Consider the following 26,681-nt stretch of genomic DNA (forward strand, 5'->3'; position numbering starts at 1 on the left):
TAATGTTATGGCCTATAGATATAATCAGGCACAGCGTTTTAACGCAGATGTATTGAACTGCATGCTAATGGAACGCCATTGCTATGAATGTGAGTACTAAGAATGTTGACCAAGAATTTTGACACTTTTATGTACCTCGTTCTGTCAACAGTCAATAGTCAATTGCGTGTGCATTCAATCATAGAGCTTAAAGCAGTTCCCTTTTGTTTAGAATGAATGTTAAGAGACCAACGATAGCGTTTATGCTGGAGTTGCTCAACTTAACATGTGCTTAGAAGTTTGCTGAACCTACATCAGCATTATAGGGCAGTAATCTGGCACTTTACCTGTTTATGGATTAGGGATAAAACCCACTCAAAATGTGGGCCCGCTATTATAAAACCAGGTAGCTGAGCTGAAGAAAGAACAGCATTAGGCTTTTCTTTCATTGTCAGTGACTCATTTCCTGTTTGCAATGGCAGTTCATGTAGCACACAGCCACACATAGATAGGCCAAGGTGAATCGGGAAAAACGCACAAATGCAGAGAGAGAACACACCCTGTTGCCATTGCAATAACCCACACATATATCATGTTCTGTCTTTCACCAGTGTGTGTAGGATACTGATGCATAGAGTTTCACTTCCCAAGCTTGTGCTCACCATTATACTTGGTTTGAAACCTTACATACTAAATGCCAACTTCTCTGCGATGAAGATAAATGTAAAGTGCTTCTTTTCTGCCTGAGAATTAATGTCTCAAAAGCTGCTTTAATACACCGATCATATCCGGCAGAACATTATGACATTATGAGCGGTGAAGTGAATAACACTGAGTATCTCTTCATCACCTGTTAGTGTGATTTTGTCCTCAAAGTTAATGTGTTAGAAGCAGGAAAAATGGGCAAGCGAAAGGATTCGAGCGAGTATGACAAAGGCAAAAATTGTGAGGTCTAGACAACTGGAGCAGAGCGTCTCCAAAACTGCAGCTCATGAGGGATATTCCCAGTCTGCAGTATTCAGTATCTATCAAAAGTGCTCCAAGGAAGGAACAGTGGTGAACCGGCGACAGGGTCCTGGGCGGCTGAGGCACATTCATGCACGTGGGGAGCGAAGGCTAGTCCGATCCACACTGACCAATTGTTAAAGAAATTAATGCTGTTTATGGTCGACGGGTCACGACTGTTTTGGCAGCAAAAGGGGACCAACTCAATATTCGTACAGGTGGTCATAATGTTATGCCTGATCAGTGGCCATGACAGTCTTCTTTAATCTAAATTGATATTTGAAGTGTTCATGTTGGCAGGAGTGAACATCAATTAATTCCCGCTGTATACTTGTGACGGGATTACGCGAGCTGGATATTAATAACAGGCTTGAACAGGGCATTCGCGTGTGCAATCAGGCCCAGTATTCGCACTTCTTACTTTTCCCACAAAATCAATTTTAAAAGCACAATTTGGTGTTGCTTATGAATGGTAGACTCCGAAAGAACCGCTGGTTAATTTTTCGAAGAGCTCAGGGCTAGTCACTTACAGAAGGTGGATAAATAGCACTAATTTATTTATTAGGTGAAAATGTTCTTTAAAACAAGTATGCACAATTACACCGAATGTTGTAGCGCAATGTAATCTAAAAACACATCAAGCTCCAGATAAAGACATTGTAATGGACCGGTTTTACCTGCAAGTCCTTTCATTACAGTTATTTCTTTCATTAGAGTTGTGTGACTCGGAAAACAGAGGCACGACACAGTCTTTATGTAAACGAACTGAAGGTGTTCGGTCATTAGTAAACTGTTATTCCTTCCTCCTAGACTCAACACTTCACACATCGTTGTTTTCTATTTGATTTAACTCATGAGCTAATTAAGCCTTTGTGAGCTGAAGGCAGCGCGCCGTAATAGCAAAACCCACACGGATGACGCTTGTTGGAAATTGCGTGGTGCTTCAAATATTGAAGGATTAGACTTTGTGTCATTCTGACAGGACTAAGCAAGAAGGAGAGTTGTAGTGGATTAGAAGTGTGTGTATGCGAGTGTGGGAAGCGAGTAAGAGAAGAATATGATCAAGCGAGAGAATTTTCTCATAGTTGTGATTAAGACAAACACACACACACGCACTGCTGTAAATCTCTTCCATCTTGCCTTCCGCTTGTTTCCATGACGATGCTCTGCTGCACTGCAGTATGAGGGAAGAGAGAGAGAGAGAGAGAGAGAGAGAGAGAGAGAGAGAGAGAGAGAAAATGTAAGAGAGGATTCAAGGTTTACTTTTTATATAGAAATAAATAAGCAATGTTTTTTTGTACTTCCACAGTAAACAGGTACTCGTAATAGATAAATGCTCATAACATATAGACACAAGATATTTATAAATGTTCATATTAGGCAGTGAAACAGTGTGCTTTGATATAGCGGTTTTTACAGGAGGGTCTTTGGGTTTGTGTAGCCGGGTGTTGTGTTTTTTTTTTTTTTTTTCTGGTGAAAAGCAAGTCACTATTATCAGTGTATAACATAAGTTATTACATATAGTAGGGTTGAATTTAATTTCTTTCTTTTTTTTTTTTTTTGTGAAACATTTCTACGTCACTATATAAACGTAATCAGATTTGTGGTATCGTTCATGTTAACTGCTTTGTACAAAAGATTCAGAGTTTTTTTTTTCCACATGGTCAGAAGACAGTGGATTTGATCTCCAGGTTCAAAAATGTGAAACTTCATGTGGCACGTGAACCAGGGGCATCTGGGTCAGCTCGAGTGTAAAAGGGGACACGTGCTTTAGAAATACTACGAAATTCTACAACTCAAAGATATTTTCGAGCTTCTACTATTTCCTCAAGGTGTTGTTGATAACACCATTTCATTCAATTCATCTCCATTCAGTTTTATTTGAATAAAATCTTTAACAATGATCATTGTCCCAAAGCAGCTTTAACACAGATAAAGAGATAATAAAGCTAGAATGTATAAGTTTAGTGCCTATAAGGGTGCTCCTTATTAATTTATTCCTAATAAGCGAACCAGTGGTGACTGTGGCAAAGGAAAAACTCCAAGAGATAATATGAGGAAGGATCCAGACTCAAAAGGGAAACCAAAGTCAAAAAGAATTTGTTTTATAAATGAAATCAATTTGGATGATAATGTCAAGCAGCTGGCCGTGAATCTAGGAGACCTAAACTAGGTGCTCTGTAGACTTTCTTCCAGAAGCTATGGTGGGCAGAGGTGGGAAGTAATGGGAAGTACAAATACTTTGTTAATGTACTTATGTCGATTTTTCTGGTATCAGTACTGGTAACATTTAATGTCTGTACTTTTTACTTCTTACATTTTCAATCCAGACTCGTTAGTTCAGTTTGAATCTATTTGTTGACATGATCGATATTTTATTCGGCTCATTCAGCACATCAACCTGTTCCTTGTCATTGCGCTGCTTTTTCAATCATTTGCTGGCTCTCACGCACCACAGGCGTAGGCTAGTTTATGAAGCTCACAACGAGCAAGACAGAAGGTAACAAGTAGTCTGTGGGTAACGTGGATGAGACAGAGGGAGTCAGTGATGTAATTATGACTGAGAACAGAGACATTCCTGATCACCTGATCAACATCTTTTCTCTGCTTGTGTTCTATATGGTGGATGTTCAGCCTGTATACATTCAGTATATAACAAAATGTATTTGTATTAATATATTAATATGATGTGAGGTCCAGTTACCAGCGTGACACTAGGTCGTAGTAATGTCTAAGTTCATGTCAGAGCCCAAACTTCTTTACTTTAACTTGAGTGATAAAGTGTAGTCAGTACATCAACTTTTACCAGAGACTTTTAAAACATGAGTATCTCTACTTCTACTTGAGTGAAGGATGTGTGTACTTTTGCCACCTTTGATGGTGGGTTTCTTTATAATCTGACACGTTCTTTGCGGGGTCTGAATGCTATTCCGGGTATGTAGGCTTGTTTGTAGTGGTGGATTTGATTTTCTAATGCTGCTCTACTGACACTCCTACATATAGATGAGTGGATGTTTAGATTCATTACTAGGTTTAATCACGTCTGCGTTAAGCTACATCATGAGTTCAAGTGCTTAAAGAGGGCTATTGCATCTGCCATGCATTCTCTTCAGGCTAGAAATAGGACGAGGAGAAGACGAGTCGGAAAAGTGTGGAAGAGATACTTGATGAAGACCTGCTGACTTTAACCTCCATGAGTTTGTGTATAAATATGTGCTTGTGTGTGTTATGTGTGTGTGTGTGTGTGTGTGTGTGTGTGTGTGTGTGTGTGTGTGTGTGTGTGTGTGTGTGTGTGTATGTGTGTGTGTGTGTGTGTGTGTGTGTGTGTGTGTGTGTGTGTGTGTGTGTGTGTGTGTGTGTGTGCTTTTTGAGACAGATGGTCAGGACATCTTTCCAAGGATGTACAAGATGCAAAAGTCTCCCACACAATTACGCACACATGCACGCGTACACACACACACACACACACACACATCCTCCCAAATTCAGAATCACGATCGGATTATCTGGAAAACATTGCTGCTATACATAGATTCTATCACATACACACATATACTTTTTGGCTTCTTGTCCACCTCCTCGGAGTGATCTCTCATAAGAACATGCCGCGCACAAACACACAAGCCCTGCATTCGTGCTTTCACAAGCCACGTCCAGAGCAGTCAAGAGTCAAGAGAGTCAAGAAGCTTTTATTGTCATTTCAACCATATATAGCTGACGCAGTACACAGCGAAATGAGTTCCTCCAGAACCCTACATTTAACAGCATAAAGCTACATCACAGAAAACACAGAGCTAAGGACTAGTAAGTGTCCTCGCCACATCAAGTGCATCGTGTGCAACCTGGTGCAAACAGTGCAGAGACAACACAAGACAGTGTAGGACAAATACACAAAACAAAGAATAGCGCCGGCAGTAAACCTACTGTATATTACACAGTGCGGTGTGTAAAAGAGAACTGAGTACAGGAGTGAACAGGTAATGAAACAAAATGTAAGCAAAAGGGTTTGTGCAAAAAAAAAAATAGCAGCAGTCAAAAAGATGTGCAAAAACAGCATGTAAACAGTTTGTAATAATGAGGTAATATAATAGGGGTGGTACTGAAGACATGGATGTGTGAAGTGAGTACGCGTGTGTGTTGAGTCCGGGTTGTAGAGATCAGTCACACAGTTATGTGTGTGTGTGTGTGTGTGTGTGTGTGTGTGTGTGCATGAGGTTCAGTTCAGTTCTGTGTTGAGAAGCCTGATGGCTTGAGGGAAGAAACTGTTGCACAGTCTGGATGTGTTGGCCGATTGCTTCGGAAACGCTTTCCTGATGGCAGGAGGGTGAAGAGTGTGTGTGTTGGCTTTGCGGATGCAGTGTGTGGTGTAAATGTCCTTGATGTAGGGAAGAGAGACTCCGAGGATCTTCTCAGCTGTCCTCACTATCCTCTGTAGGGTTTTGCGATCCGAGACGGTGCAGTTCCCAAAATCAGGCAGTGATGCAGTTGCTCAGAATGCTCTCAATGGTCCCTCTGTAGAACGTGGTCAGGATTGGGGGAGGAAGATTGTCTTTCCTCAGCCTTCTCAGGAAGTAGAGGTGCTGCTGAGACTTTCTTGGTGATGGTGCTGGTGTTGAATGACCAAGTGAAGTTCTCTGCTAGGTGAACACCAAGGAATTTGGTGCTCTTGACGATCTCCACGGAGGAGCCATCGATGATCAGTTAAAGGAAGGAATTAGTGAGTCCAATTAACACAGCAGCACTTACATGCAACTTCATCTAAGCGGCGTCTTGTGCGTTTATTTATGCGCGTGAGGAAACCAGTGGTGTTACTGTACGTGTGGAGGGATACGCCTGGAAGCTAATTTGCTGTCACTGATATGTAAGGAGTAAATCATAATAGGGGTGATGATATAAGAACATCATCTTTGCTAAATCATTTTTGAATCTGTTTTATCGTTAGCTAAGTGTATGCCATTCAGAGCCATTCATCATCGAAACCAGACACTTTGGGAAAAGGGCCAGGCAGTGATTTTATGCCTCCTTCACTGAGTGGGAGAGGCATTATGTTTTCAGGTCATCCATCCAAGAACCTCATTAGCACTATAGCTCAAGAACAAATTGCTAAATGCTGTAGGATTAATATGGGATTATCACTGTAACCAGACGATAAAATGACCCAAACAGGATCAAGGTTACAGCAAAGGTCAATAGTTTCCTTCAACTTTGTATGTATATTTACGTTTAAGGGTAGTTCTAAAATATAATTTAATAGCAAGAAGAACTAGACTTGCTGATGACAGACACAATCATCCTGCGTCATAGTTACAGTTTCAATCTAGTTTCAATTTATAAACGTCCAGATTCGGTCAGCTTGAGCCCACTCATATTCCTGGTCTTGGCTGACAAGAGAGGATCATAATGTGGGTTGTAGCCCACTTTTCTCAAAAGTGGTTATTTCCAATTTCAAAAGTTTAATTGTCACAAATTTGGATTTGTTTCTGTTTCTGTACATTTTGCTCCATTCAATCCTATCACCACTTCTGCTCTCACTGGATGTTTTCGGTTTTCTGCGCCATGCTGTTTCAAAAGTTCATTCACTTCACTACTAAATGCATGGATAAGCAGTGAGGTGTAGACACCTTGTACACTGTCTGATTAATATAGATGTAGTGTGAAGGATCTACTCATAAGACATTGTGATGCAAGTTCAACCTTAATATCTGGAACCTCAAACTGATAGCTAAGATAGTAATTAGTAAGAACACCAGTTAGCTTTCTAGTTAGCAAACTAATACATTTATACATGGTTAAAAGGAAAATGCGAATTGCTGTAGGTGTGAAACGCTTCCAATGGCCATGATGAATCACTACTAAAACGTAGCAGGTGAGCTTGTTCTCACATTGCAAGCTTTATTACTCACCTCCGACGTCACTGTTTGTGTTCAGCGGCATCCTCAACGCGTAAGGATTTGATTGAGTTTGACAAGGGTCAAATTGTGATGTCTAGACGACTGGGGCAGAGCGTCTCCAAAACTGCAGCTCTTATCGGATGTTCCCACCAAAAGTGCTCCAAGGAAGGAACAGTGGTGAACCGAGGCTCGTTGATGCACGTGCGGAGCGAAGGCTGGTCCTTGTTGTCCGATCCAACAGATGAGCTCCTGTAGCACAAATTGCTTTTGGCAGCAAAAAAGGAGGATCAAAATGATATTATGCAGGTGGTCATAATGTAATGCCTGATCAGTAAATATTATGAGCAGTAAAAAAAAAAAGAATATATTCGATCTATATTTTTTTGGAATTGGAAAGCAATTAATTTTATTTGGTGCTCATACGACAGTGTAATGTCAATGCAGCCCGAAAGTCTGCAAGAGTTCTAAAATGGGAAGCGAGCCAGAGAAAAGGAGCGGAAGCGAACGAGAGAGAGCACTTTTAACATTTAATGACTCAGGCAAAGAGCGATTCACAGGCACGTACTTTAGGCAGAAATACGACTCTGAAGTTTTGAATGGTTTCAGCGCCGGGCTTCTTTTTCCTCCCTCGGAAACCTCTGAAGTCCCCCGTGAGTAAGAAATGCATAAAGAATGAATGCGCCTCTCGCTGTGAATATAAAACCGAATATTCATGAAGACGCAAGCTGTGGTTTATATTATGTAAGCAACAAGAAAGTGGCATCACACATACGTGCGCTTATATGCTAATTCAAATGTTTTGGAATCCAGGAGTCTGTATAAGGGCTCGGATGGAGAGAAGAAACGATTGCGAATAACCTGTGTGACTTTGATTTGATTTGTTTTAGAGAGCCGTCTCAGAGTGATGAGATACAAGTGTGTACATGTATATGTTGATTGGAACGGGAAGTGCGATATTGAAACGTGTGTGTGGGTGGGTGTGGTGTCTGTGTCTTATTGGAAGAAGCAAAAGAGACAAGGGGCTGGGTGGGTATTACCATTAGAGACAGAGGGCAGAGAAGAGAGGAGATGGAATGAAAGTGTCTTGCTCTCAAAGCCATATAGGATGTTTATAGGTCATACACACACACACACATACACACCCACAGACATGATAGTGTGTGCAAAAAAAAAGCGTTCTCCAGGATGTAGCAGCATCCACAGATATCCACATTCCTTTGCTCGTTCTTCTCTCCTCTCCCTCTCTCTCTTCCCCTCCCTTTTTCTTTTGCTCCCTCACTAAGAATCAGAGATTGGTGGAGAGGCGTACCAGCGTCACAAACGTGCCTCCTCTTCATACATGCTCCCAAAGCACAACGAGAGAGCGTGTGCCAGAGAGAGAGAAAGAGGCAGGGAATGCGTGCACGCACCAGGCTCCCTGGGTTTCTGAGGCTTCACGCTTGTTTATCATTATTTGTCTTTTTTTTGTTTTTGTTTTTTTTTGGGTGGAGGGCAGGACTGAGAAGAGAGGTATTAATGCTTTCTCTTTCTCTGTGCCGCTGTTTCACAGGGGTGGTCCAGGCCAAGAGGAGTCCCAAAGTGGTGGTGAGTAACAACCCTGAATGTTTTATCACACTTGTCTTTATTGTTCACTTCAATGAGTCTGATAAGAAAGACTTTACTGTTTGAAAACTGTTTACAAGGTGATACAGAAATCTAAAAATAATCCAATTCTTCAGATAGAAATAATGTGTTTTATATAGAAGACATGTAACATTCAAGTTCTCTAGTAAAAAAAATAAAAAATTGTTTAAGGTCATTGGTGTGTTTGCCTTCTCTTCTCCTCTCTTTTCCTCCCTTCTCTTCTCCTCTCTTTTCCTCCCTTCTCTTTTCCTCTCTTCTCCTTTCTTTTCCTCTTTTCTCCTTTCTTTTCCTCTCTTGTCTTCTCTTTTTTCCCTCCCTTCTCTTCTCCTTTTTTTGCTCTTTTCTCATTTATTTTCCTTTCTTCTCTTCTTTTCTCTTCTCTTCTCATTTATTTTCCTCTCTTTTCTTCTTTTCTCTTCTCTTCTCCTTTCTTTTCCTCTCTTCTCTTCTCCTCTCCTCTCTTCTCTTCTCGTTTCTTTTCCTCTGTTCTCTTCTTCTTTCTTTTCCTCCCTTCTCTTCTCCTTTCTTTTCCTTCCTTCTCTCCTCCTTTCTTTTCCTCTTTTCTCTTCTCATTTCTTCTCCTTTGATATCCTCTCTTTTCTTCTCATTTCTTTTCCTCTCTTCTCATTTCTTTTCCTATCTTCTCCTCTCCTCTCCTCTTTTCTCTTCTCTTCTCTTCTCTTCTCTTCTCTTCTCTTCTCTTCTCTTCTTTTCTTATTTCTTTTCTTCCCTTTTTTCTCTTTTATTTTCGTCTCTTCTATTCTTGTCTCCTCTCCTTTCTTTTCTTATCTCCCTTCTCTTCTCCCTTCTTTTCCTCCCTTCTCTTCTCCTTTCTTTTCCTTTCTTCTCCTTTCTTTTTCTCCCTTCTCTTCTCTCCTCTTCTCTTATTTTTTCTTTTACTTCCTTCTCTTCCCTTTTACTTTCTCTCCCCCCCCCCTCTCTTTTCCCTATCATGGTTTCTTTTCCTCCGGTCATATTTTCAGAGTTGCTGTTGCTTTTTGAATCGCAAGTGTCACAAGGAGACTTCATGTGTGCCAATTTCCCACTCGACATCTTTCCTCCCCTCCCTTCTCTTATTTAGAATACGAGCAAAAAGTGTAGTGCAGTGTAAAAGTGTGTTTGTTAGTAGACAGAGGTAGAGGGGAAAAGAGATTAATAATAATTCATTTATTCATTCATTTTCTCCCGCTTATCCGTAATTCGGGTCGTGGGGGCAGCAGTCTAAGCAGGCCCCCGCCTTCGACTGCTGCCCAATCTTTACAGCACCGTCCCTTACGGTCCCTCCTGCAGGTGGTGAGCCCACGGGAAGGCGGCCCCACGTCACTCCGACGTCACGGACCTTGATATTTCCTTCGTAAGGGACCCCCGGAGCATAGAGGGTTAAGGGCCTTGCTCAAGGGCCCAAGAGTGGCAGCTTGGTGATACCGGGGCTTAAACCCCAGACCTTCCGATCGGCAACCCAGCGCCTTAACCGCTGGAGCCACCACTCCCCCACAGTTTAATAATCATTTAAAGAAACCTCAACTCAGGAAATTACGATAGTGTAGATAAAGTTTTAGTGATTGTTCTGTTTTTTGTTTGTGTTTGTTTGCTTGTTTCACTCCCCAACCAACCAAAAGCATATGTGCTGAATCATGTTTCTGTTTGCAAGTGAAGTCACATGATATGCTCCTTAGGCATGTCACCTTCATTAACGTTATTATTTATTAATAAATGACAGATTCAGAAAATCCAAGATGATAGAACACAGGGGTTCAGGGTTGTTGTTTTATTGTGTGTAATTTGTAATTAAATTAGATCATTCATGATCATCAGTAGTAGTTTGAAAGAGCTTAGATCTTTAGGTGGTACAAAGCTCATTAAAATGAAACACCATTAGAATGCAGGGGATCCGGAATTACATCTAAATATCTATACAGTGTAATAAAGTTGTAATTTTATGAATGAATGAGGTTTGTCTTTGGAATTATTGCTATTCCAAATAACTACATGAGCCATGGTTTAACCTGAGAAGCTGAGAGAAAGAGTGAAAGACAAGGAGACATGATGAGCAAGAGAGACAAGTGGGTGTGTAGGCACTGTAGTGCTTTCAGCTTCTAAGCAGAGAGATTGTGAAGGTCGATTATATGTGCTTTAGGATCTAACTTTAAGAGCCTCAGCCGTGTGTGTGTGTGTGTGTGTGTGTGTGTGTGTGTGTGTGTGTGTGTGAGCCCCATAAGAACGGCCATAAATGGAGCATTTAAAATCTAAGGATGGTATTGTTCTTTGGTCAGGACTGTAGAGTCTAAGCTGTCATCTGTTGCTTTAGTAATATTTATGCAACTAGATGGAGGTCAGGAGAGAGGGAGGGAGAGAAGGAACGAGGGAGGGAGAGTCAGGTGAATATTCCTGTAAAGAACTGAAAGACCTGTGTGGGTTTCAAAGCAACAAGAATACACACATTTTCACACACACACACACACATATATCCAGATGCACAAAAGGACGACCTTGCAGCGCTTCCTCCTTCTCCTTCTTTTCTTCCCTTTCATTTGATTCCTGGCTTTATCTGTTTTCATACTCCACCCCAACATCCCCTGATCTCTCTCTCTCTCTCTCTCTCTCTCTCTCTCTCTCTCTCTCTCTCTCTCTCTCTCTCTCTCTCTCTCTCTCTCTCTCTCTCTCTCCATCTCAGTAAGCCCCTGCAACACTCCGTTATGGCTTTTGCTCGTGTCGCGTTCAAGTCAGAGGCTGGTCCTCTGACTTTGTCTCGTGTTACGGGTCACTTCCGAACACCTTTCTTGAAGTCTGAAGAGAGTCCAGTGATGAGTGCTGGCAAAGCAACTCTGTTTCTCTCTCATCCACCCCCCCAACCCCACCCTCCACCAGGGTCACTTGATGATTTACATGGAGTTGCATCAGTGAAATGTAGACAGGAGCTGACTTCTGCTGTTGCAAACCCACGTTCCTCTCGAACTCGTCTCTCGCCTGGTTGCCATCCCCCTCCAACTTTCTATCTCTCTCTCTCCCACCTCTGTCTTTGTCTGTCAGCAGTTGGAAAGGAAGGACAGCCAAGGAAGCTCTCAGCACAGCGTGTGCAGCCATCGCAGCACCCACACAGATTCACCGGCTCGCGCCGTACCTGCCGTGCCCCCTGTGCCCAGTGAGACGCTGGCAGCTCCGCCCCCAGTGCCCCCTCCTCCAACCCAGCCACTTCCCAGCTTGCCTCCGTTGGAGCCGCCCACCAATGGCACTCTTCAGAAGAAACCAGATCCTTTTAAGATCTGGGCGCAGTCCAGGAGCATGTACGAGAGCCGAAGTGAGTAACGCAAAATGGTGACTGAATCAGAAGTGCCTGTTTTTCTTACCTAATGAGTTTCTTTCCAGCTTTTCATTTGCAATCATTTTCCCTTAGATGTAAGGATGAAAAACAAAATCATTTGAAGTATTTCCGCCTTCCTGGGTGGTTGAATTGTTTTAGGCTGGAGTACATGCACAGTCTCGATTTTTCTTTTTCAGTCAGTTTCATTTATTTTGAAATCAAAAGGGCAAAATTGAGGTCTTTTTTAATATATATATATATATAAAAGCCCAGAGCTTCTTTATGAGAGAGTTTTCAGTTCTACGTTCACTCTGCAAAGTCTTCTTAAATTAGACTTTATTATTGCACGATACCACATGAAGTATAATAAACTCTTCTAATATAGTGCCTTCTTAACATTAACACTGTGAACCTAGGCAGAATGTGAAGTTAGTTTAGATTTCCTTATTTGAAAATTTCCTCACATGCTATATTTAATAGCTCTGGTTCTGACTTTTGAAATTTTTTTGGGGGGGGAATCAGTGTATTTAGTCAAATTTTTTAAAATCCAATTTGAAATTTATACTAAATGATTTGGCCATTTTCAGCCAAACATGTCTTTTATGTCTTTTATGTCTTTTATCTAAATCTATTAAACACAGTTTTCAATGTAGCATGTTATGAACCTAGTATTTTGGCACATTAACACACAGGATAAACATTTACCAGGAACTGGTAAAATATTTTTATTATTATTATTATTATTATTATTATTATTATTATTATTATTATTATTAAATATCCTGTGGCTGTGTGCTTTCTATAACATGGTATGCAGATGAAGTGCTTTTGGCAAAAATGTATATGAATATGACTGTAGGTCTAATTTTGTTTGGAAATTCATATTCTGTTTGTGTGTGCGTTTCTATTAAATACATTTTTGATATAGAATCTATTAATACTAATGAGGTCTCATAACTGCCCCCCCTTTCTCTCTCTCTCTCTCTCTCTCTCTCTCTCTCTCTCTCTCTCTCTCTCTCTCTCTCTCTCTCTCTCTTTTGCTAACTCTTTTATACATTATGTATAACCCTTTCACATCCTCCCACACAGTCGATATGAGAAGTAGGCAAGGCTAAACTTGAAAAACGTGATGAAATCTTGTGTCTTGTGAGTGGCTGTTTAATGCAGTAGTATATTACAGCAGGATAGATGGTTAAAAATACCTGTTCTATTAGCTCTTAGTGGACAAACACACACCAGGAGTGTTAAAGTTGGAAATGTATGGTTATGTCACTCAGACATGTCAGGAGCCGTTCATCTCGCAGCCATTCATGTTGCCTGCAAAAGAATTATAAATGTAAAATATGCACCCTGTTATCTATAATTCATTAGGAACTGAATTGTAGCCCTTATGGCAAGAAGTGTCCAAGTGTGTGTGTGTGTGTGTGTGTGTGTGTGTGTGCATGTGTGTGTTTTGCATGGCAGATTGTTCACTAATAGCAGCATTTGGTACCTTACAAGTGTCCACTGTTGCTGCCAGCACCCAGTCAGGCTTGTTAAATGATCCGCGAGGAGCAGCTAGGACAGTTAAACGTTCAGTGCTGGGTTTTGGGGTGTCAGCCAGGCGCTTCAGACACGCTCTTTAATCGGCTCGTGCTGAGCTTCCTGCGGGGTCCATTTTGCTGTTTGTCCGTGTGGAAAATGTCTTGCATTCTGATTGGCGTAGATTTTTTGCCCAGTGTGGGGTCTGATTGGACCAGGTAAGGGCCAGGGGCAGACTAATGAGATGTGGGAATTGGGACCCATCTGCCGAACTGCCACCCACCACATAGTCATTCACACACGTGATCTTGAGCAATTGCCAGTTATATTCCCGTACCGGTCTGCCATTTTTACACTTTTGGACAGATATCCATGAGAGGCTCTTTTTCACCTTCTCTCTGTGCCTAGTCATACAAGGGTAGTCCCTTTTTTGGCCTTTAATTAATTATTAAAAGAATACATGATTATTTTGCTTTTAATTGAAATTAAATAAATGAAAATATTTTTACATATTTTTTTGTGATTTCTAGAATTTTAATTCATAACTACACTACGTACATATATATATATATATATATATATATATATATATATATATATATATATATATATATATATATATATATATGCTGTATAGTGTGCTTGGTTAGATATAATAGCAGAAAGACCAGCTTTCAGCTTTTTTTAGCTTTGTTTTTGTGTTCTCCTTCTCCATGTATTTCTCTCTGACCCCATTTTCCGATCTCTAGAGAGAGACAGGGTACATATGCATTAGAATATGTGTTTGAGAGTGAGAGCAAAAAATAGCTATTTAAATAATGAGTGTGTATGCGTGTCTGCAAGACTGGAAAGGCTTTATTGTGATATTATTACACATCAGTATGTGTTGCTAAATAAAACCTTACAGCGTTTTTTTCTATGCAAGTGTCCGGTATGCAGGTACCTTGTTATATATATATAGTTTTTTGTTTTGTCTTCTCTTTTGAAATAAATTCATAGTTTCATCATTATGTTGTATTGTTTTGTTAATTCTAGATTTCTTATTCGTTCGTTCATTCATTCATTTATCGCTGATCTTTTCATATTTTAGTGCCAGATTCTCAAGAACAGGACATCTTTCTCTGGAGGAAAGACACAGGATTTGGCTTCAGGATCCTTGGCGGGAATGAACCTGGAGAACCGGTGAGATGCTCACACCTTTTGCTGTTCTATGAATCATCTATACTCTAAATTCTCTTGGAAACTAATTGCAATTCAACACAAATACGTGCTTTTCCAATAGCTTTAAACAGCCTTATTCACACAGAGATCAATAGTCTGACTTTTCTTATCCAGACATGCTAAAAGTATCACAATGTGTTTACAGCAGTAGCTAAAGCTTTTTTATTTGATTGTGAGAAAGAGTACGTTAATAACTGCAGAGAGAGAGAGAGAGAGAGAGAGAGAGAGAGAGAGAGAGAGAGAGAGAGAGAGAGAGAGAGAGAAGCTAATACTATGTCTGTGTGCATTTGTGTGTTTTAGATCTACATTGGTCACATAGTGAAGTACGGCGCGGCAGACGAGGATGGACGCCTGCGCTCTGGGGATGAGCTGATATGTGTGGACGGAACAGCCGTGGTGGGCAAATCCCACCAACTGGTTGTGCAGCTCATGCAGCAAGCTGCCAAACAGGGCCACGTCAATCTCACGGTCCGCCGCAAAACCAGCTACGGAGGTACAAGCATGCAAACCAAAATACACACACAGCCTTCCAGTTAGATCATATGTTAAGTAAATTGAAAGTGTTCTCAGTTGTACAAGTTTATAAGTTGATGCACACACTCAGTACTATGAAGCATTCATACTTATGAAAGGTAGATGTGTGCAATTGCCAGTTCAGTAGATACACCAAGCTTTTTTATTCATACACTTGTTTTTTTTGTTTTTTTAAATAAGTCTGTGGTTGTGATTTAGTTTATAATATGGCACTTACACTTTATGTGAAAAAGTTTGTTGACACCTAACCATAACATTCATAAGTGCTTTTTTAACATCCCATTCCACGTTTAGTCCCTATTTGCTGTTATAATATTTACCACTCTTCTGGGAAGATGTTCCACTAGATTTTGGAGTGTGGTTCTGGAGATTTTGTGTTTATTCAGTCACATTAGTAAAGTGTGTAGGGTGTGGAGGTCTGGGGTGCAGTCAGTGATCCAAAATCATCCCAAAGGTCTTGAATAGGGTTAAGGTCAGAGCTCTATAACAGGAGATCTTCCACTCCAACCATCTTGCGTGTAAACCATATATTCATACATCTGCTACATGCTACCACTTCCATAGACATCGTGAATAATCATGCACCTCCAACATTGTGGAAGCAGTTTGGAAAAGAATGGTATAGGATGTAAAATGTTATTGTTAAAGTTAATTCTGTTTTCGATCTCCCAAATCATTTTGTTTGTTTGTTTGTTTGCAGTGTGTAAGGGTGAGGGAGATGTTCCCCCTTCCCCCGCCTCATCTCACCACAGCAGCACTCAGGCCCCATCTCTGACTGAAGAGAAGCGCACACCACAGGGCAGCCAGAACTCCTTGAACACAGTTAGCTCGGGTTCAGGCTCCACCAGTGGCATTGGTAGCGGTGGTGGAGGAGGAAGCGGCAGTGCCGTGGTCCCCGCCGTGATGCCCGCCATGCCCACTGCGCTACAGCCATACGACGTCGAGATCCAGAGGGGCGAGAACGAAGGCTTTGGCTTTGTCATTGTCTCATCAGTGTCACGGCCTGATGCCGGCACCACATTTGGTAAGAGCATGTTCATCACACTGTTTACCAAATGCAATTCATGCTGTCTACACCACTTTGGTAAATCGATGGCTAATAAAACAAGGTCAATTAGACAGAGATGAATTTTGGGTGGGGGGGGTTGCACGTACGTGATCTGCTGAGAACTCAGAAAGCCTCACAATTCTGTGGAGAATGATAATGATCTCATTAGCATAGGCTAAACCAAAGTTAATTGATGGGTGTTCGCAACAGATGCTGTATTTCTGCTGGGTCTGTGCTTTGGGACTGGCTGTGTGTGTGTGTGTGTGTGTGTGTGTGTGTGTGTGTGTGTGTGTGTGTGTGTGTGTGTGTGTGTGTGTGTGTGTGTGAGGAGTGTATGTGTGTAAGTAATCATTTAAGCCACACTGAAAAGTGCTGCATGGTGCACTTGATTTATACTTATATAGTGGTATAAGTAAGGATACATGACAGAATAAAAATAGAGAATTCAGGGTAATGTTTTTATAACCATCTATTAAAGTGCAGAGACTTTGTGTGTGTGTGTGTGTGTGTGTGTGTGTGTGTGTGTGTGTGTGTGTGTGTGTGTGTGTGTGTGTGGGCGCGCGTGCGCGCGCACGTACGTGTTTACAAATTCCAAGAAGCACTGCTGACAAAGGTGATATTCTGATTAGAGTTGTTTTACATGACAGTTATTTATAACCACAAACATGCATTTGCCTTGATTTACACCTCTGTACCTCCTCGCCCTCTCTTTTACATCAGTCAGCTGTTTGATTTAAAGGTATGCATGCACAGGGCATTAAATTAAAACACACACCAATCTACAGTGTTGGTGGATGAGAGCTTTGTTCCACCTGAATAATGACTTGCAGTGATTTGCCTCTTGCTATCAGCTTAATTTCATGTCCAATTAACTGGAGCCTGATTTGACTAGATTATTTGATTTTGATGATAAGTGATATTAGAGGAGCTGGCTTGGCTTGATTGATTGTTGAATTAATTCTGTTCTTCTTTTTTCTCCTTCCCTTTTTTCCTCGTTCTCTGCGTCTTCAACCTTGGGAAACAAATTATGGTCTCTGGTGCAAAATACACCTTTCTCTTCATTGCTGTGATCCTGTACATTGCTATGTGCCTTCCTGTCTTCTATCACACACACACACACACACACACACACACACACACACACACACACACACACACACACACACACACACACACACACACTGCTGTTGATGCAGCAGCTGGAAATACATGTGTGGCCATGCCCCATAAAATAGGGCGGATCATCGAGGCCAGTCCAGCGGATCGCTGTGGGAAGCTGAAGGTGGGCGATCGCATCCTTGCCGTCAACAGCTGCTCCATAACCAACAAATCACACTCGGACATTGTTAACCTGATCAAAGAGGCTGGAAACACAGTAACACTGCGCATCATCCCAGGAGATGGTGAGTTTTAAATCATCAGATTGTAAAAAAAAAAAAAAAAAGCACCCATTCCAAACTGAATTTCATATTTGTTCCACTTAAACCGATTTAAAAAAGATATGGATTTGCTTAGACAACCTGAAATCGCACATTACATTTTTCCAAAATCACTTTTTAATGTTGTCTGCAACCTTCTACAAATGTAGAAATATGTACAGACATCCTTTAATTGTCCTCTGACATTTGTACTGAAGCACAGTAAAAAAAAACAGTAGCTTATCAGCAAACTCATCTCAAGACAGCTAATTTTCAGTATTCAAGTAGCAGTATAATAGAGGTCAAGTGACAACGTGCTGTTGCGAATGATAAAACCAACCTTTCTTTTGGTATAAATGTATTTATTTACTACTTATTTGCTTGGCAGGAACTTAATAACTATAGAATTGATAGCCATATCCTACAGTGTCTGTTCACAGCACAAAGACATCGTCATAGACAAAGACAACGTCGTGATTACAGTGACATATTTCATCCCTTTTAGATCAGCACGTAGAACCGCCCAAAGAAATCATTGCTTGGGACTGTTTGCTTTAGTTTATTTACACCAATAAAATAAATAGTGATGTAATAAGGCCCTGGTGTCACTGAAGCCTTTTATTATTGGACCTGATCCTGTTTTTCCTGCCAAGAAACAATTAGATGTCTTTGGAACATGTTAGAACAATTTAAACTATCCAAGGAAGGTTCTTCAAGTCTGCTTCAGTTTCATTCTCAATCCAGTTCTTACTCTCCAACCAGTTCAGTCCCATGAAATTAACAATATGAAATAATGTAGAGCGCGTGCATTTGTATTTGTAGACAAAGAAATAGAGAAATACAGACGTACGTGATCAAATAGCACAACAGTGCAGCACTTGGGGTCTGCTGATGAGTGAGTGCAAACATCTGTAGAACAGTAAGTGTGTGTTCACTGCCGTTTAACCGTGTAGCTCATAAATATCTCTGTGAGAACGAGAGAAAAGGGCACGCTGCACCTCGAGAACAAATTTTAACTGTAGGATTGTTGACTGCACACACACACACACACACACACACACACACACACACACACACACACACACACACACAAGGAGGATGGCAGTTTGTGTTAAAGACTCTGACAGAAGCAGCTATTTTTATCCCTGTCAACACAGGGGAAATAGAGAGGGAAAGGACCGCAAGAAAGAACTTATTGCAGGGTACCAGAGCATTGGGAAATATTAAGATATTAAGCTTGTAGTCTGTTTGATGATCTGTTTTAATTATTTTTACCTTGTGACATGATTTTGTCTCTTAAAAAAAAAAAAAAAGAATCTTCAAATGCCGCCCTGCTGACCAATGCTGAGAAGATTGCCACCATCACCACCACACACACACCTCAAAGCAACAGTGAGTCCAGGTGAGTGAAAATCTCTGCATACACTATACACTTACACAGAGTCACATACAAAATGATTACTTTTATTTATTGATTTATTAATTTATTTATTTATTTATCTAACCCTTGATCAAATCACAAACACACACACACACACACACACACACACACACAGTCTTCTCTGATGTACTGAGGAAGTACTTTTGTTATATTTTGACAAGCTGACTCATTTGCTGCTTAAAGGTTGTTTTTATAGTCTTCCATCTTCATTTCCCTACAGAAACAACAAAGTGAAACAGGCTCCACCCCAAACTGGAATGCAAGTGTCACATCAAGTAAGTGCTACATTTCTTCTCTCTTTTACTCCCTGGGTTACTGATCAAAAGGCTGGGGGTTAAGCCCCAGCACCGCCAAGCTGCCAATGCTAGGCCCTTAAACCTCTCTGCTCCAGGGATACTGTATAGTGGCTGACTCAGCGCTCTGGCCCCCAACTTTCTAATAATCCGAGATAAGAAACAATTTCACTGTGCTGTAATGTACATGTCAACAATGCATGATGTTATTTTGGTAATAGGGCTGAGGCCATGTAGGAAAAAGAATCACAATCATTTTATGATTTGTTGGGAATGATCTCAGTTAGTCCAGGCGCACGCTGTGAAGGGACTTATGGGAAGTAATGCAGAAGAGTGCTGGGTTGACTCTTTAGTAGTCCAGGTTTGAGGCATTTATCCACATTCTGATTTGTGCTGAAACATGCAAGGCCATCAGTTTGGTACTTTAATCATATGTACCTCAACTTGGCTAACTAAGTATAAGCTAAAATATAAAATGGAATTAATTTCAATACAATTTATTTAGTGCCCTTCCCATAGGGAGGATACACTGCTGTACCTTGCCTACGGGATCCTATTTTGCTGCAGTCGTACTGCCCCGATGCTGCCTTGAGCTTCATTTCTGTTTAATGTGTGTAAATGCAGGATGCTGAGTATTACTCTGTGGACTTGGAGAGAGACAATAAGGGCTTTGGCTTCAGCCTGAGAGGAGGGAAGGAGTATAACATGGACTTGTATGTGTTGAGACTTGCAGAAGATGGAGCAGCAGTGAGAAACGGCAAGATGAGGGTGAGTCCAGGGTTTACAATCATGTCATGGCATTCTGCTGGACTTTCTTAACTTTTGGCATATCTTTAAACTGTATTAGTTATGAAGTTGTACCTTAATACTGATTAATCACATTAACTTTTAACTGGTAACATGCTTGAACATGGCACACTTTATCAAAAAATTCACCTAAAAAACCATACATGGACATTGTGGTTTTCAAAAATCTGTTTTAAACGTTTAAAGCCACTACTTTTTTTACTATTTATACCTGAATTTTACCCATCAGAGAATTTTTTATATTTAAATGTTTACATCTTCTGTCATTCAGGTGGGAGATGAGATTTTGGAGATTAATGGAGAGAGCACTAAGAACATGAAACATTCCCGTGCCATCGAGCTCATCAAGAACGGAGGTCGGCGAGCGAGACTGGTCTTGAAGAGAGGCGATGGCTCTGTGCCTGAATATGGTGGGTATGATAGACATATATAATTATTAATGATGATTTTTTTGTATTTCTGAGTCCTCTAAATTGTTTCCTATTTCTCTACTCTTCTATGTAACTTTCCTGTAATTTCTCCTGTGTGGAACCTTTTTGGGTAAATGTAACGTTTTCATTGTTTTTCAGTTTTATTTCTTTAAATATAAACCTCCTTTAAGTAAAATACTATATGCATATACATAGTATATGCTAATAACCAACACATTTATAAATTTGTCCAAAATATTTTATTAGTTAGAAATATTTCCTTCGTTTTATTAGTTTAGTCTTATTTAAGTATAAACAAAACCGACTTAGTGCTACAGGAAATCAATTTGAAACCCAAAATAAATCAATAAAAAATATTCAAAACAGGACTCAATTGTATATTTTATTTTTCAAAAACAGAAATGCAATATGTAAACTTTTGTTTGTATTATTAGCCTATTTTAAAAGATCAGTGTTTATCTGGTTTTGAAGGTGTGCATGGGGCTGTTTTGAATAACTCCCACAATTGTTTTTTTTTTTTGTTTGTTTATTGAAAAAATGCAATATACCTTCAGGATTCTCAGAACTCGCAATCACCGGTGCTTTACTCAGGTATCGTATCTGTGAGCTTATGACCAGTTTATACTTTATACTGTGAGTTTATACTCGCAGAAGCAACAGCAAGACATACAGCATTGTTCACACATCCACTAGATGGCACATCAAATCCAAAACTTTACATGCCTTTACATTACTTTTACGAACAAGTCAACATTTTAGTGATTAAATGCACAGCCTGATTGGCTCTGTTGTCTTGATCATTGTCTCAAGTCAAAAGCTCTGACCTTACATTCTAATTTATTTATTAATCTAGAAATCTAAAGGATTAGTACACACACACACACACACACACACACACACACACACACACACACACACACAAACACACACACACACACACACACACACACCGTTTTGCTAGGTTTAAAGAGTTATTTGAACAAGTATGCAATTTACCGGTGGTCTGCTGTCATGTTTCACACCGCTCAAAACATGTAGCCTTCATTTCTGAGGATGCGCATTAGCACAGCTGGATAACAACTGTCAAGATGTAGCTAAAAATAAGAAGACTCTAGGTTTTATTTTCTATAACAGAGTCACACAGGTCATTTAAATCACTAATGAGTAATGAGTTTACTCCGAACTCATTAACACACTTTTTTTTTTAGTCCTGATGAACAACCTGGTGTAAAATCTAAATTATATAGCTTTCTGTTTTCTCTGTCCTTACTGCACATCTAAAGATTTCTCCTCTGTATCTTCTCTTTTTTGTGTATCTCTGCTCTGTCTCATTTTTTGCTGGGCTCTCTGTCTCTCTCAGCGATGATGGCTCCCCATCTCGCTTCATGTCTAAGGAATGATAAAGTAGGAGATCCCTGCTTCTACCTAATGGGCCAAACCCAGACCACGGTTTGTAGTGCGCCATTTGTATTTGTGAATCCTCCCTGTCATGCTCGTTAAAGCCTGTGGATTTTGCTTACACCATCCCAGCCCCTTATCGCGCCACACCACCTCACGTTTGCTGCGCTTTCATTTTTTGCCACTGTGCTATTTTACCCATGATGCACTGCACTGACATAAAGCAGTATGTCGTTACAGTTAGCATTTCAGCTCATGCGTGTGATCATGATGATGATGTTGATGCTAATTTGTCACTGCACTCTTCCCAGAGATTGTTGTCAGCAATACCTTTATTCATCTTTCACATGGTTTACCAATAGTGTAACTGGTTTTTCACAGTTTGCATGTGCTTTCTAATCTGTTTGCCACTAGACACATTAGACTGCTTGTGCAAACCACATTTGATGTATCTGTAATGCATAATTTATTTTTGACGAAAAAAAAAACAAGTGTTCTTTATTTTTTTATCATGGCAGGCATTAGAAACAAGCAAGTCCTCAGTATATAACATTTAAAGAGACAAGCAGTGGTAATATTTGTCTTTATCCGGCCAAAATAAACAAAAAATACAGTTTTCTTAATAACGTTTGTATGAATATTGATAAATTATATACCGTGGTTTATTCAATATTTAGAAAATAAACCAAGACTGCATAATTATTATGAGTCTATGAATTTGATCATAGACAGTACAAATGGCAATTGAGGTTAATGCTATTATAATATGTATTGATGAATATTTCACAATTCACTAAATATCAATAAGTAAGGATTTAATAGCCCTTGATATAACAATTCATGAGGCAACAAAAATATCAGCCAATTTATTAGGATCTGTTTTTTTTTGTGCTTCCCAGTTAGTTAGGATGCACATTGATAAAGAGCATGTTCACCTTGCTATAGAATGTTTGCAGCACCTGCTTGTGTCAAATTGTTAAAAGTATTTTATTTCTTCCGGGGTAAGTTTCTACTTGACAGCCGTAGCAAGTTGTTCTGCTTATGTGTTTGTGTTTCCTCTGTGTATCCACAACCTATATACGGCGAAGTATTAAAAAATATGTTCTTTCGAGACAGCTTTGCACAGTGTGTGTTCCCACGCTGCATGAATGTTCTGTTATTTGTGTGTGATGGATCAGTGAAAGATATGTGTTGTCAGAATTGTTGAAATTCTCAGGAATAGCATGACTGTTAGTGGAGCGCAGCTTGTGCTTGCTGAGTGAATTCAATACTTTAGAAATAGGGCAAAAACCAGCATTAACTTATATGACATGGAATAATGATTAAGTTGAAAATGTATCTTGTTTTAGGCAAGTAGGATAAGTTAGACATTGTCTATTTCGTAAAAAATCTGATTTGAAAGAATTTGGACATTTGATTGAAACTAAGGACTTTTGACAGATCTATTCATTTTCCGGGTTTGGAATATTCTTTGAGATTTAGACAACATAAGCTGTGGATTTTTAGTAATTTCAATGTAAACTATGCTCCTTTTTCAGACGGGCCCAATGACGGGTACCCTGCCCCACCCGGGCCACAAAATATTCCGGAAGTGAAAACGCTGCTGCCCAATGGCCGCTTTCACCTCCCATTGGAGAACAGCTACACATCAGAACACCACACAAACCCCTGGTCCCAGGAGCAGTGGCAGAAAGGTAGAGGGCGTGAACGAGAGAAGGATCTGGTAAGGGAAGAGTACCACAGCCATCACCCCAAACCCCCTCAGAACCACACCTGGAGCAACAATCGTGCACATACCCGAGGTGTCCGCTCGCCCGTGCATTCCCCTTCACATTCCCCTGAAATCGACAAGAAGAACTCTGGCCGTAAAGTCAAGAAATCTGAGTCAGAAAGCGGCATTGCCAAGCTCTTCAAGACGCTGAGAAAAGAGAGTGGCTTTGGGAAGAAGGCCACAGACCGGGAGGCTCGAGGCCGCCATCGTTCCCCAGACAGAAGAAAAGGCACAAAGACACGCCGTGGCTCCTTGGATCGCTCCCCAACACGTAAAAACGGCTCCTCTCCGGACCGGCGTAGGGCAAAATCCATGGACCGAAGGGCAGAACGCTCACAGCGCGATTATTCTCCAGAACAAGTCTCTCGCAGTTCTAATCACATTTTTAACCAACAGATTGGAACTCCAGAAAGGCATTATCAGCCCCAGCAGAAATGGCAACCTCAGACACCCAGCCGGAGCTACCAAGAAGAGGGCTACCTCACCTCCACTCCAGAGAGACCTAATAATGGCCTGAAGACTGGGCTTCCTTCCTGTGAGCGGGAGGAGAGGTTTTGGAGCAATGGCACACCGCACAGACGATACCGGAGAGAATCAGACAGCAGCAGCAATAGTAGTTACCTTGAAGAGGCGTCCGCTCCCAGGCTGAAGGATTACTACAACGCCATGAAAGCCAACAGCACGATTTCAATTCCCCAGTCCAAGAGGCGGCTTTACAAAGAAAACCAAGCCGATCTCAGTATCTGAGCACGGGAAACCCATAACCATGAACACTAACCCAGCTGGATAGCTGAAAGTATCGCACTGGTTTCAAAAGACCTAATAAGGTGACTGATTGAGTGTTTGAATGAATGCTAAATGACTGATTCTTCGATTGGTTGGTGTAAAATTAAATTGATTGATTGCACAGTCGACTTATTTTATGTCTGCACATTTTATCCCAGGACAAGAAACTTCTGCAGACCAGCCACAAACACAGCAACAGAACAATCTAATGTCTCCTTTATTCATTTTGTTTATTTGTTTGTTTGTTTGTTTGTTTTTATATCTTTACAGTGTTGCTCAGAGAGTGAGTTGTTGTGCAAATCGGTGTCAGATCAGTCGAGGGCATGCCCCCCCGCCCCCCGTTAACTTTCATTTCATTTTTGAAGTAATTTTTAATTTTTGTAATGCTGTGTGTTCTATATATTTCCTCAAAACTGCAATTTTTGCAGACCAGAGCACAAGGGTGTTTGTACATTTTATGGACGAATACATGCGTTTACAAATCTGTGTGATCATCTCAAGTGGACAAATTAAAAAAAAAATATATATATATATATAAATATATATATACAAACTACGATGCTACTGTCTAATGAAGTAATATATTTAAAGTGTATTTATTTTTTTTATTTTTATTTTTTTTATAAATTGGCACATAAATGAAGTGAATAAGATGGTTTCTAATCCCCAAGTGAAATTCTGTTGCTTGATCTACTTTGTGTGATTATCTGACTGAAGTTCTCTCTCGAATGTTGTGGACTGCCTCACAGGGCTGGAGTGCTGCTCTACCCATAATTCCCCCCCTTTTGACCCAAACAAGCCAAAATTCGAATCCATCATGTTATTCAAAAAGTCTCTAACTAGCTGTCATACATCAGCAATGAGTGAAGGAACAATAAGCATAAGATAGTGTCCGACATCTACCTTGAATGCAGTCCGAAAAAACAATAACAATAATGTTATTTAGCATATAATTTTTTAGAATTTATCCATAGGTTTTTGAGGCATAGCAAATATCTTAGTGTCTGATGATGCCTTTCTCAGTTTGAAATCAGAGAGCAAGCCTGGAAATAACAAACGTAAACCATGAGAAAGTCCTGAACATGGGCAGATGTGGTACAGTCTGTCCACCTGAGCCATTCCATGTCTTTGCACTGGAGTATGATTAACGCCAAGCTATGCGTGTCTGTATGAATGCGTTTTTTTGTGCCTGTGTAAATAACATTTCAGATTTGTGAAGCCGACATGACGACTCTAAACGTGACGACGGAAAACACAGCAAGGTGCATCGCTGCCATCTTCATAGTACTGTATGGAACCACTAACCTGTCAACCACCGTCGCGTGTACAGACTTTTACTACTGTATGTAAGTTATAGCAACCTGTGGAAAAGATGAGACAGTTGCCTTTTCTTGTACAAAAGAGAATTTATGAGAACCCCTCCATCTTGAGGAACATGATATGGTATGTTTATACTCCTTAAGCAGAGGAAGTGAGTCATAGATAATATGTGTAATTTATACTCTAAATCAGGCATGTTTCAAAAATCCAGAGGCGACCGACCGACCGACGATCTGTTTTTGTTCTTTCCAAGGTTGGGGAAAGATCTGGGTTTGATCAGGCATTAATTGAGACTGAGATGGGGCTGACTTATCTCTCATGATGCATAGCCTGCCTTTTTATTGTATAGCACTTGTATACAGTCTGTGGTCTCTCTGCAATGTTCTCTGGACTTCAATGCTTTTTTTCTGTGTAAATGAAAGCAGTACATGTATATGGGCCAATCTTTTTTATGAAACACTATGCATATATAGATACTACATTGTCCATAGCTTTATGTGACTCATGAAGCTATACATAACGTTAGTCTAAGTACAAGTAGATGTTGACCTATCCAGTAAAGCTTTTTCTTTCCTCCTTCAAATGGATCGCAATGTATATGTAGCTATCAAAAAGAAGTCTGTGAATGCTATTTTTATTATCAAATAAAGTTTTCCATACAAATTCATAAAATTCCTCTCTTCTCAATGAATCCATGATGTGAGAATGGGAATGATGTTTTACTGTGCAATTTATTTATTATAGTAATTACCAATACTTAGTTTATAAAACAGAAATGAAATAATACAGTTCAGGTAGTTAGTGTGAAAGATCTATGTTTACAGTATTATAAAGAGGCACTTGAAGGAACATTTGAAGGATTTCTGTCCTTTTTTGTTTATAGGTTTTGTGTA

The 26,681-nt window shown here is 40.2% G+C and overlaps 1 protein-coding gene and 1 long non-coding RNA gene across 40 annotated transcripts in view; both read left to right on the forward strand.

The window, feature by feature from the left end:
• LOC310733273 (membrane-associated guanylate kinase, WW and PDZ domain-containing protein 1-like) overlaps positions 1–26,460 on the forward strand; it is a 106,656-nt gene extending 80,196 nt beyond the window's left edge. For 12 of the 37 annotated variants that reach the window (XM_083554353.1, XM_083554379.1, XM_083554372.1 and 9 more), the window contains 11 exons: positions 8,425–8,459; positions 11,529–11,796; positions 14,411–14,502; positions 14,842–15,034; positions 15,776–16,099; positions 17,320–17,526; positions 18,856–18,943; positions 19,203–19,257; positions 19,900–20,043; positions 20,354–20,492; positions 23,450–26,460. In XM_083554353.1, the coding sequence (XP_083410479.1) occupies positions 8,425–8,459; positions 11,529–11,796; positions 14,411–14,502; positions 14,842–15,034; positions 15,776–16,099; positions 17,320–17,526; positions 18,856–18,943; positions 19,203–19,257; positions 19,900–20,043; positions 20,354–20,492; positions 23,450–24,429 (2,525 nt within the window). In that variant the 3' untranslated portion in view covers positions 24,430–26,460. Of the gene's footprint in view, positions 1–8,424; positions 8,460–11,528; positions 11,797–14,410; positions 14,503–14,841; positions 15,035–15,775; positions 16,100–17,319; positions 17,527–18,855; positions 18,944–19,202; positions 19,258–19,899; positions 20,044–20,353; positions 20,493–21,873; positions 21,963–23,449 lie in introns of all 37 variants that reach the window. The other 25 variants (XM_083554380.1, XM_083554356.1, XM_083554367.1 and 22 more) reach the window with 14 other exon arrangements.
• Positions 16,244–16,682, forward strand: LOC310733426. Of its 3 annotated transcripts, none has more exons than XR_014535738.1 (2): positions 16,244–16,404; positions 16,455–16,682. It is a non-coding gene; the product is annotated as an uncharacterized lncRNA (long non-coding RNA). The 3 variants fall into 3 exon arrangements; XR_014535739.1 differs by having other exon boundaries at positions 16,244–16,400; XR_014535740.1 differs by having other exon boundaries at positions 16,244–16,396.
• Positions 26,461–26,681: the final 221 nt, after the last annotated feature.

The sequence above is a fragment of the Silurus aristotelis genome, assembly GCF_946808225.1.
Source record: "Silurus aristotelis genome assembly, chromosome: 11".
In the NCBI taxonomy this organism is placed as follows: domain Eukaryota; kingdom Metazoa; phylum Chordata; class Actinopteri; order Siluriformes; family Siluridae; genus Silurus; species Silurus aristotelis.